The 12,582-nt window shown below is 33.5% G+C and overlaps 1 protein-coding gene and 1 pseudogene across 1 annotated transcript; one reads left to right on the top strand and one right to left on the bottom strand.

The window, feature by feature from the left end:
• The first annotated feature begins 1,170 nt into the window (after positions 1-1,170).
• Positions 1,171-6,244, top strand: LOC132606922 (transcription factor LAF1-like; annotated as a pseudogene).
• A 2,850-nt stretch (positions 6,245-9,094) lies between these two features.
• On the bottom strand, positions 9,095-12,270 carry LOC132639252 (remorin-like). Its single transcript, XM_060355715.1, has 5 exons — positions 11,924-12,270; positions 10,846-10,890; positions 10,675-10,762; positions 9,964-10,045; positions 9,095-9,517 (listed from the first exon to the last, which is right to left on the bottom strand). Exons 1-5 carry the CDS (start codon positions 12,057-12,059, stop codon positions 9,320-9,322), a joined length of 549 nt encoding a protein of 182 aa, XP_060211698.1. The 5' UTR covers positions 12,060-12,270; the 3' UTR covers positions 9,095-9,319.
• Between the last annotated feature and the right edge of the window lie 312 nt (positions 12,271-12,582).

The following is a 12,582-nucleotide window of genomic DNA, read 5'->3' on the forward strand; positions in this document are numbered from 1 at the left end:
TTAATGTGAACAAATATAAAAATATGTTAATTACTGCCAGGCACAAATATTGCTAATATAAACACAGTCAATTACATAATATAGATCACGCTCTTATGATTAGGTTGTAAAATATGTCTGAATCTTATAGTATGTGACAGTGACACCTGCAGTCTTCATCATTTGAATTTATATATTTTTCACTATCGTTTATTCATTGTCTCATGGTATGTATTTCAAGAATTATTTGAAATCCAAATATATACTCTGTGAGCATATACTTTCTGTCCCAAAATACTTGTCACGTTTTTGCAAACTACAAGAACTTTTATTAACATCTTAAGATATATTCTTTCACTAATTTATTGATATGCGAAGAGTTTCAACTTATATTACTTTTCGTACGCTTTAAATTAAACTAATTCAATTTAATCAGCTTCAAAGTTTAGTCAAATTAAATCAATTTTAGCTTGAGAATTAGTTAAATTAACTTCTCTGAGAATTAGTCAAATTAAATCTCGAGAAGTAAACGTGACAAATATTTTTTAAATTAATAAAATTTAATTTAGCTCCAAAAATTAATTATATTAACTCTTGAGAAGTGAAATGGAAGTAATATAGTTCTGGGGCTTGAAAAGCCTTGAGAAAGAGTAAGTGGTCAAGTACGTATATCTGGGCCATAAATGACGCGAAACATGGATCCTATAGGGTGACGACACTTTTGTTCTAAGTGGTTGTAGCTCCTAATAGATTTTTCTGAATTAGGCAACAATTCTGTTAATTATATACACAGTCAACAATATATATGGAGCGTGTGAATATATATAGAGGGAGTGTTAATGTTATATGCATTGATATATAAATTTTTTACATCATTAGGCTAAATTAATTTATATTAGCAGGTAATTATTCAAGGGAAACCTAACATATAGCCTGAAAAATAAAATATATTGTATCCAATTAAATTGCATCGATAGCATAATTTTTTTGAACTTTATTCGTGCATATAATTTAAATTCTAAATGTGTGCACTTCTTTTTCACTATCATATTACTCCCGTTTGGTTGATGTATATGTATTTTTTTTCATGATTAAATGTAGTTCCGTTATGTTAGGTAGTCTGCTTTCTAATTCCCTTTAAATACAAGGTCCCCTAACCCCATCATTAAGCCTTTCTAACTCCTCTTTTTCTCTCTCTACAAAGACATACACACAAAAACCATACGGTAACTTAATTCATTGACGAACATATAGGTGTTTGTTTGAGAAATGAGGGGAGTAGAGAAGCCAAAACAAAAGCACTGGAGAGGATTGTGGTCTCCAGATGAGGACGAGAAACTCAAAAACTTCATTCTTAACCATGGTCATGGCTGCTGGACCTCCCTCCCCATCAATGCTGGTTAGTTAGCTTTTTCTTTTTTAACAATTTTTCATAAAATGCCACACATTGTTAGCCCTCCTAAATTGTGTGATCATCTAATGTAAACTAGAACTTACACTATTAGAGATGACACACTTTTATTTTGAATTAATGATAAAAAACACATTTGACTTATCACTTTTTCGCAAATTTTACACCCCAATTATAACTACTTCCTTTTCCTCCTGAACTATCGGCATCAAACACACCTCAAAGCTGGGAAAATTTAAGTTTGGACCTCACACAACCGACAATAGTTGTGTGAGGGTCTTCTCAAATTGTGACGAGTGGAAAATGGTCCCACTGCATTGGTTTATCAGTAAAACTTTTCAATCGTATTCAGAGGCGGATTCAGGATTTAAAATTTATGGGTTCAATTTATAGATTTTTAGCATTGAATTCATTATATTTTTAAAGTTAGGGGTTCATATCTACTATTTATTACAATTTTAATAATTTTTTATATATAAATTTAGGCTCCGCGTCCAAAGTTTGGGGTTCAGTTGAACCCCAACCTTATAGGCTACATACGCCTCTGAATTCGCATTCCTTCTTTCTTCCCTGCAAAATTAAAACCACCTCTCTGTCAATGCCAACCATTATCCACCTTAGTTGATGTTTGCAAACTAAAAATTCCGAAACAATATGAAACTCCACGGATATTGCACTGTGTTTTCAAGATTATTCAAAAAGTTCGATTGAAACAATTAAAAATAAAAAAGAGTTAAAGTTGTTTGTACGTCCATAGCCGGAAAAGCATGAGAAGATGATCAAGTGCCGATTATGAAATCGAAGAATCAGAGAAAATTTCATTAACTATATATAGTAGGCATTTGGACATGCTGTTTGAAACTATGAGATAGAAACTAACGTTTGGACATGCATTTCATCTCATGGTTTCAAACCATGATTTTAAAAAAAAATTATATAAAACTTGACCCATAAATTTATATTTTATAAAAAAAAATCTATAAGTTAGTAAATATTTTTAACAATTACTCCCTCCAACCATTTATCAACCTCATTACTTCCACCAACCTTTATTTAGATCTACTATATGAGAGGATTATATTAAAGAGTAGTTACATTACTATTCATGTTAAATGTTCGTTTTTATTGAACAAAAGTTTGATCAATTGATGTTGTATTTTTTAGAAAATCCTTCTAGTAGCATATTAATTTTGTTATGAACTATGACTTGCTCATTTGGTAAGATTATATAAGAATTGAGAATGTTTTGATAGTTTTCACAACTTGTGGATTTTTATGCTTATAAGAGAAAATACAACTTAAAGATATCTAAATTACATGTCTAAAAATGATTTTAAATCATGGTTTGAAACCATGTCCAAACGGCTCCATAGAGTAATTTCATAATTTCTATGTATGTATAATCTTTCTCAAAAAACACTTTCTATCTATGTATAAATCTATACATACACAATATATTTTTATATTATTAACAAATAAAAAATCTGTAAATAAAAAGAAAAGAAATTGTTTAACTTTCTTTCTCTGTGATTCTGAAATATTGCCAAAAGGTATTGTTAGATATGTGATTCGTTAAAGGTTGAACTTGACTGGAGTTTTGCTGGGTGGAGGGTGGGGTTTGAGGTGGAGGAGTAGTTGCAGACTTGCAGAGAAAGGGAAGCAAGAATGGGCTTGTGGGTGAAATTTTCGTCCATTTTGAGGCCCACAGTTTCACTTATTAGTCCCTCATATAAGCATGACATATCATGTCTCGCACATGATAAAATTTCTCTCGAAATTGAACAGGCCAACTATATTGGTTGTTCACTTTTCTACTTGAACTATCATCATTTACTCAAATCAGGTGTATTTCTAATACATAAATGATGATAGTTCAGGTATGAAAAGAAAAAGACTGATAATTGGCAGTTGGGGTGTAAACTTGCTGAATATTTTCATCCTATTGCACATTTCTACGGTTACTAGTTTAAGGTGCATAAACATGTGAAAATTGAAACCATGATGTGTTAGCCTTTACTTGTTGTAATTTTCTTTTAACGAATGATTTCAATCAACCATTAAACAAATTTCCGAAGTGCAATGCATCTTGACTCGTGAAAGAAAAAGAATAAAAATGTTTTTTGATTGTATAATAGTGACCTTTGGAAGTCTCTGTCTTAAGTTAATTTAAAAAAACAGAAACTGTACAACGGATTTTGGCAAAGGTGTGTCTCATTCATACGCACTACTTGGGAATAGTTTTTGTTGGGAACAACTGAACAAGTAGCAATAAGTCAACAAAGAAATAGAATTTTCTCTTATAATAACAGAAAGGGATTAATTGATTAGTGTTAAGACTATCCAGGCCAGTTCTAAAACCTGCATTACGAGTTGATATTTGTGGTATTCCTTTTTAATATAACAAACTTTTACAGGGTTACAAAGGACAGGAAAGAGTTGCAGATTGAGATGGATTAATTATTTAAGGCCAGGCCTAAAACGAGGGCCATTTAGCATACAAGAGCAAGAGACCATCCTGACCCTTCATGCCATCCTAGGCAACAAGTAAGATATCACTTTGGTCCAATAAGATGAACTAATTAATAATTATTAGTCCATCTTATACTACACCATATATGATTTTTTTTAACTCTTCTGAAATTTCAAGTAGTTGACTTCCCTCAATCTAAATAATCAAATACAAGTACTGGCAAATGATTCTTGAAAGCTGACTTTAAAATGTATGTACATTTCATAAAATACCTACATACTTGGCCCGGTATAGGTAAAAACTGCTATGAAAGACTGTAATTTTGACTACGTAAAATTTCATCAACCGTGAACTAAAATCAATAGTACTTAATTATTCTAGTAGTATTTTCATTTCTTGGAGTTGGACATCAAACGATCTCAAGTCTCCTTTCTTTAACAACATCAGCCAATTGGTCATTTCACACTTAAGTAGCCCAACTCCACCCCAGGGGCGTCTCAACGACATTGGAGGCCTAAGGCGAAACTCTAATGCGAGCCATTAACATAACTAAAGCACGCATATACATACACACACACATACATGCACTCGTTAAATATTTTTCCTCGTTATAAAAAGTGTGATTAAGCTTAGAATTTGATAACTAAAAATGACAAAATAGATTTTATGCATCTTTTTGCCTGTAACAAAGAAATATTATTTAGATTTCACTGTTGTTATAGGTGTACAACAACCATTTGCACTAGCAGTCAAAAGGTTTCGAACTCAACGATACTGTTATAGAGAGTTCTGACTGTATAGTAAAAAGTGGGCCAAAAAAGTAGAAGTACTTTTTAAAAAGGCTGAATACATATGTAATCTCTTAAACTTGCTTATTTTTTTTTATTTTGACACCTCAACTCAGCATGCGATCTATTGAACCCCTAATGTATCTATTAAACCCTTCAGAAATTAAAAATAATTAATACATAATAAATATATACATGGAAAAAAGCGGGGCCCCCAAATTAATGGGGGCCTAATGCAATGGCTTTATTGGCCTAATGCTCAAGACGCCCTGCTCCACCCATAACAAAACTGATCAAAACATAATTAAAAAGATTCTTTTTTGGGTTTGGTTGGTTAGAAATAAAAGAAAAGTTTTTGTTAGATTTATTTGATAATTAAACAAATGAAAAAGAACAAAACTTAACAATTGAAATAAATATCTTGAGCTAGACTGATCGGATTATGATTCATTTTTAGCCCAAATTGTCATGTCCATCCTGACACCAAATAAACTTTAATTTGTGCGAGCTATGACCTAACCTGTTTAATGATAGATTTGTTTATTCCGCCAAATTTTTCCAACTCCATCAAGGTGACACCTCTAATTAAATGATATGTAACTAGCTCAAAAGACAGATTGAAGGAAATTAAAGTAAGAGATCAAGGAAGGAAAATCTCGTAATTCACAGACTGGCAGATAAATGTTTGGATTTAGTTTGATGCTTGCGTCAGCATCAGGATAGGTTGTCTATATCACATCCCTTGGAGTGCGGCCCTTTCCGGACCCTATGTGAACGTGAGATGATTCGTGCACCGAGTTGTCCTTTTATTTAGTTTACCTTTAGAATTTAAAAAATGTTAGTTATTCATTTATGTTGAGATCCATTATCTAACAAGGTTATGTATAAACAGGTGGTCTCAGATAGCACAACATTTGCCTGGAAGGACAGATAATGAAGTAAAGAACCATTGGCACTCTTATCTAAAGAAACGAGTTCCCAAAAAGGAAGAAAATATAAATGGAGTATCTTCTCCTTCCTCCAAAAACTATAGTTTGGACTCGTTTGCAGACATGATAGAAGGTTCGTTATTATTAGCAGATACAGATCAATCTGATATTCTAAAAGAACCTCCCAAAAGCAATTTACCTAAAGTATTATTCGCCGAGTGGCTATCCTTAGATCAATTTAATGATCAAAATTCAGAGAATTCCAAGAATAACTTTGGCTACAATAATTCAGAGTTCCAAGATGCTGTCATGCATGATTTATTTATGAGTGAAGGGGTTAACAGTGAAATAGTAGATGATATGTTTCAAACACAACTCAAGTTTGAAGATCAGATGTCTCCGGATGGACTTGAAGAATTGTTATCGATCTGGTGAATTCAACGTAAATAGTGATGTGATCAATGTCCATATGAGTCATTTATATAATCAGCTTTAGGTATGAACAACTTCTTATTGTTAGTGGTAAATAGTTTGAATGTAATAAAGTAGGACATTAAGAACCATCAGTGTACTTATGTCCTGTTTTCTTCATAGTGATAAGAGCTCGAGCGAGTTAATCAGCCACTTTACCTTTACATGTTAGCATAGATGCCATTTCTTTTCTTGTCTCCATGTTTGTAAAAAGTCTAGAATCATTCTATCTGTAATAAAAAGAGAAATGGGACTTAGTGGCCCTTGAGTATCATGGCGTGCGTCTATCTTTGGGACAATTTAGTGTATTACAATGTGTATGATTTAACCTTACGAAATGATGTGATTTTTAGGATTTTAAAAGGTTCATCTATGGTGACATCATTTGACTACCACATTATTTTATAGTACTGCGTTGAACAAACTGGGAAAGAATAAGAACATTGGATTGAGGCCACTTTAAGTCCAATCTACTCTTTTTTTTTTTTTTTTGATGTACACAAATGATACTAAGTCCTTTAATAGTGTATTCAGCGCAATAAACTGAGTTGAAAGTAGCAGAATTATATTAGACACTGTCTTTTGGTTGAAAAAAAAACAAAAAGCTATAGATCTCATATGATGCTCCATCAATTGATGGAGCTACAAACTTTAAGCTTTTCACACTGTTAAGAGTGTCCCACGTAGAGGCGGATCCAGGATTTAGATTTTATGGGTTTAATCTTAAGAATTTTAGTATTGAACTCATTATATTTCAAAAGTTATGGGTTCATAGCTACTATATATACAATTTTAATAATTTTTTACACATAAATTTATACTCCGTGTCGAAAGTTGAACCCCCACTTAATAGGCCAGATCCACCCCTGGACTCCCACGTTGGTTGAGGAAATGAGATGTTGTCTTCTTATATGATTTGGATTGCACTGTTGCAGTGTTCCTTCCTTTTTTATGTCCCGTTTATACTAGACTGGTGAAGGTTTGAGGGATGGAGGTGGAAGAGGGAAGTTTTTAACGGGATCTGAACGTCGCACCTCATGGTGTAGGATCGAGTTGCAACCAGTACATAATTGAAATTTATGGATTCTTCTACATGAAGCTATTCTATCAAAGGGTACAAACAAACGTACAAACTAGAGATTGGTTAAAAGAAAGAGGCTTCATAGAAACTTCCTCTCATTGAGAACAAAGATACATTCCATTCCTTCATATTTCCTTGTTTATAAAGTTGGTACTTAAGCTTCTGGCTATACTAATTCCCAAGCCCTGTCAAATTCTTTTAAATTCTCAACTCTCTGCAATGTTCTCCTTGCTCTCTTTATTCTTTTTCATTGATCAAGCATTAAAAATTTTCAGATGGGCTGCCATAGCCTCCCAAATACCAAGAGAAACGGATAATGAGCACATAATCAGCCTTCGCAATAAGGGATTCATAGTGACTAATTTCGGAACTTTTGAATAAAGAGGCTTCTTTTGAAGTTGGCCACATTGCTAACATTGTAGGTCTCTTTCAAGATTTTTCAATACAATTCCAGAGTTAATTTTTTGTATACCCTCGAATACTTTGTTATGCTCTCATAATAACAGAACCAATTGATTCTACAAGGTGCAGTGTTTTTAGGTCCTGTTTTCTTCATAGTGACAAGAGCTTGCCATTTTACCCTCGTGTACTAGCATAGATATTGCCATTTCTTTTCTTGTCTCCGTGTTTGTACAATGTCTAGAATCATTACATCTATAATAAAATGAGACATGAGACTTGGTGGCCCTAGAATAGCAGGCAGAAGATGGGACTAGTACAATGGCAATTAAAAACGCTGGATCAACTTGAAAGAGTATCACGGCATGCCTCTATCTCTGGGACAATTAAAGATTTTACGTGTATGATTTAAACTTGGAACGTGATTTTTAGAACGTTAAAAGGTTCAACAATGTGACATTTGACTACCAAGCATATTAATTGTTTGTATAGATGTGAATGAATCTGTAAATCCCATCTATAAAGGACATATTTTGTAGAATACTAAATCTGATGAAGCTTTATGGTCCTATACATATATTCTTTTAAATTTCTGCAGCAAACCTTGTAAGGAATAATAGAGAGTCCCAGCTTTCTTGGGTAGGGTGTATTATATTGGCAAGTAACGTCTCGATATTCAATGAGATCAGAACCTTGCACCTCAATATGGTGTAGGATCGAGTTGCAACCAGCACAAAGTTTGAAATTTATGGATTGTTCAAAATGAAGCTATTCTGTGAAAGGGTACAAACTAGAGACTAGTCTAAAGTCAAGAGGCTTCATAGAAACTTCCTCTCAATCAGAGCAAAGATACATTCCCTTTTCCTTGTCAAATTCTTGTAAACAGTCACTCTCTGCAATGTTCTCCTTGATCTCCTTCTTATTTTTCATTGACAAAGCATTAAGAATATTCAGATAGGCTGTCATAGCCACCGAATTACCAAGAAAACAGACAATGAGAAAAGAATTCTGGAACACAAATCTGAAGAAGCGCTTCTACATCATTGGTCTCTACCATCAGAAGCACCAGCACCTTCATAAGAAGCCTGATATGAAATCCCAGTTTCCACTCTTTTGTAATCATTTCAAGAGGGTTTCTCATCTTGCTTTGTTAATGTATATATCAAGGTTTCCTTGATTCTATTAGTATATATTATTCTGTATAGATCCTTGTTCTCTAGTTTTTGCTGCAACATATGGTCAGACTAGTACTTTAAAATTACATAGATGTAGATAAAAATATGACCTACTGATGTCTGAAGCCGTTCTCAACAGAATATGAGACTGCTTTGAAGCACTCAACCCCACATAAATTGCCATAAAGAAACATTCTACTGCAGCAGTATCTTTCTGCAGTAATTAACTTTTTGCACATAAATGATCAATGGAGGCAATGTTTTTACCCAAAAAAAATAATCCTGCAGTAATTGGGATCACAATGAGCAAAAATCAGCCTTTGTAACAAGGGATTCATAGTGACTTAAGTTCAAACAATAAAGAGGCTTCTTTTGGAGTTGGGCACATTGCTAACATGGAAGGTCTGTTTCAAGCTTTTTCAATACAATTCCAGAGTTAATTTTCCCCAGGTGATATATACACTCAAATTACATTGTTATGCACTCGTAATAACAAAAGCAATTGATTCAACAAGGCATAATCGCACAATGTTTCTAATGCAAATAAATTCCCAATCCACAAACTTCACTGTACAACTTTAATATAACCAGTGATGCAGATCTGGTATTTTCCACTTCAAAAACATCCGAAGAGCGGTTTCTTTGGAGTAGTTTTAGTGGCACGGCATTTTGCTGCAATCTCCTCTGCGGTAAGAAGTTCTTCTCCACGTTTAGCTTCAGTCATCGCTCTTTTTTCTTCTGCTGACTTGTGGAGTAGAGCAATCTTGTTTTTCATTTTCTCAATGTATTCTGCCTTCTTCTTCAACAACTTTTCCTGCTCACCCACAAGATGTTTAAAGGTTAAAATGAGATGAGGACATCTTCTCAAGAAAGCTAGTAGAAGATGAGTTTACAGTACTAGGATATGGTTATTGAAGCATCAATATATATGACTTGTACTAGCTAATATCAAACAGAACCATCAAATAAAATGGAAAGTGAACTCCTATACATGATTAGTCTAACAGGACTATTTGTCGAGAACCCTGAAAATTATTTCCCGGAAGTTTTACTCAAGCATCTAGCATTTCTTCTCACTGAAGAACAGGAAATATGCGGATGTTAGACACTAAAAGAATATTATTGAACTAAGACAAGCAAACAGAACATTTGTGGTATTATGAGATCCCTGTGACTTACAATAACAAAATCACCAGAGGATGTAACTATTGTAACTTGTTAGACTATGGCACATAGCAAAATAGAAGAATGACTTCTCACCTCAGTCTTTTTTAGCTCAGCCTCCAAGCTTGCTTTCTTGCTGTTCTCCCATGCAAGAATTTCAGACACCTTTTTCTGAGCTCTGTCAACAAAGGAAAAACAGACTCAAATTACCAACATCTCCTGTAATTTGGCTAAAAAAGTTGTAATTTTTGGTCTCAAACTTTACTCATTACCTAATATAAAACTACCATAACAAAGCATGTGAATGCAGCTCTCAAATTAGTTGCAGGGCTTCTCAAAGAACAGATTCCGGAAATATAAAACAGTGTTCCGCAAAAAATTACAGACAATCTCTAACACACACTCCATAGCTAAGAAAATATTGCAACATACAAATAGATTGAGCAAGATAGGTAATCATATAAATTGCCAAGACCATCCTAACGGCAATTCGTACTCCCTTAAATCATGTACACATAATTGAATGAATTCTAGTTTCACTCCCTCCGTATCCATCAAGAACTAAGGAGCAAAGCCCAGGAAAACATCAATGTTTGAATGTCCAAATGACAAAACCAAGTGAAAACTGCCACACAATTGATAATAGCTGATAAAATGGCATCGAGACAAGTAATTTATATCACTGTAATCCACAAAAATCGTCAAAATTCAATGTTCAATCAGTTCCCTTTCTAAGTTAAGCCAACAAATTATACTTGTAATTCTAGGACCTCAGCATTTATGAGAATGTGCAGTTTCAAAACATACTTGTTTTCAGCTTTTGATTTCTCACTTTCTTCCCATGCTTTGATTAGCGACAATCTCTTCTCCGTCGTTAATCGTGAAAGAGTTGCATCTGAAGATTATATATACTAATTAGCTTCCATTAAGCTGTTGAGTGATTGAGGAGAACAAAATTGGAACACAATAAAACAATACCTCTGTCAACAGATCCCCTTTTCTCAACAACAGGTACTATAGCTTCTGCCAAAGTCATAAAATTTGCACAAAGAAGTTAGAAAAAGACTATATTGAACTCTAAGTCAATATAGACTATAGACTTTGGAAAATACCCATAAAATATTAGCTCTAGAAACAGATAGTGAACTCCACTAATACAGCTGAGGGAGTAGACCTTTTAGGCTATTACTTAAAACATGGAAAAACTGTAAAGTAAAGAAAGGGAGGAAGCAAAACAATTGAGTCATACAAAATAAAGTTATGCTAATCATAAGAATAGCTAATAGATTATGAGAAACACCATAGATCGGTTAAATTCGAGAAGAACCAAAAGTAAAATCTTATGAATGTAGCAAGACAATTGAGTCATCTGAGATAAAGTTATACTGTTCATTAAAATACCCAATATATTATCAGAAACAGCATAGATTGTTAAAATTCCAGGAGTACCACAAGTAAAATCTTTTGATAACCAATTCCCAATATATTACTACTCCCTCCATCCAAAAAGACTGTCTTAGTTACTATTTGGATAGTTAAAGAATATTTTCTTTGACCATAACTTTTTCAAATACCTTCTAATATTTTGAATAGTAAACTATTGTGACTTACAGTACTTTTTATACAGTTTCTAAATATATACTTCTTCCATCCCAATTTAAGTATCTTACTTTTCTTTTTAGTTGGTCTAAAAAAGAGTTTCTCTTTTTATATTTAGAAAGTTTTTCAATTTCAACATTCTACGTAACAAGTTTAAGACCAAAAGATTTAAAAAACTACAAACATCTCTAATTTAAGACCATAAGAATAAAAAATCTCCCCATATTTTTTAAATTTCGTACCCAGTCAAACAAAAGACACTTAAAATGGGACGGAGGGAGTACTATTTTTTATTTTCAAAAAAATTGAAGATTGTATATTCAAATTCACACGGAACATTAGTTAATTTGATCCTGATAATCCGAATCAAGACAGTCTCTTTGGGACGGAGGAACAGGAAATTCAGTCAGATAAAACAGCGAAACAGAAAACACAGAGACAAAGATTAAGTAGATACTAGTTTCGGGTTCGACGATGGCAAGAGCTTTGGAATCATCAGGCTTGTCATCCACTTGTTCAGAAGGAGGTACAGTTGATAATACTATGGCTTTCTCATCACCACTCTCCACTTTCTTGGCTTCTTCTTCCCCCATAGCCTATACCCGATTACAGAAAAAGAACCAAAAATTATGGTATCAAAAGAATCGTAAGAGAGTGAGGTTGAAAGTAGTTGAAATAACTGTCGCCTTAGAAAAAGGAGAAGCCTAACTATAGTACAGAGGCATAGAGGAGAGAGATGACATATACTATAGCTTAGCTGGATTATGATTTGTACAGTCTTGTAAAGGAACCCATTTTGTGAGCTGTCACGCGTCATTATTCCTCACAAACTTTGCAAAATATATAATTCATGATAGACACAGTCGTTGGCCTAACTATAATGAAACGAGACAGAATGTCAAATTCAACTTTAAACATGATTGGTCCTCCCTGATATTTTTGCGAGTTCAGAACCAAAATGCCAAAAAAAAAAACCATGTGGAACCAAAATATCCTAATAAAAAAAAGTGACAAAAGTACCTTTAGCGCAGTAAATTTACTGCGTTAAAGTAGTTCACGGAGACGGAGCCGTTAACTGTTTTAGCGCAGTATTTTACTGCATTATAGAAGCAGTAA

Source organism: Lycium barbarum, chromosome 1, assembly GCF_019175385.1.
Source record: "Lycium barbarum isolate Lr01 chromosome 1, ASM1917538v2, whole genome shotgun sequence".
In the NCBI taxonomy this organism is placed as follows: domain Eukaryota; kingdom Viridiplantae; phylum Streptophyta; class Magnoliopsida; order Solanales; family Solanaceae; genus Lycium; species Lycium barbarum.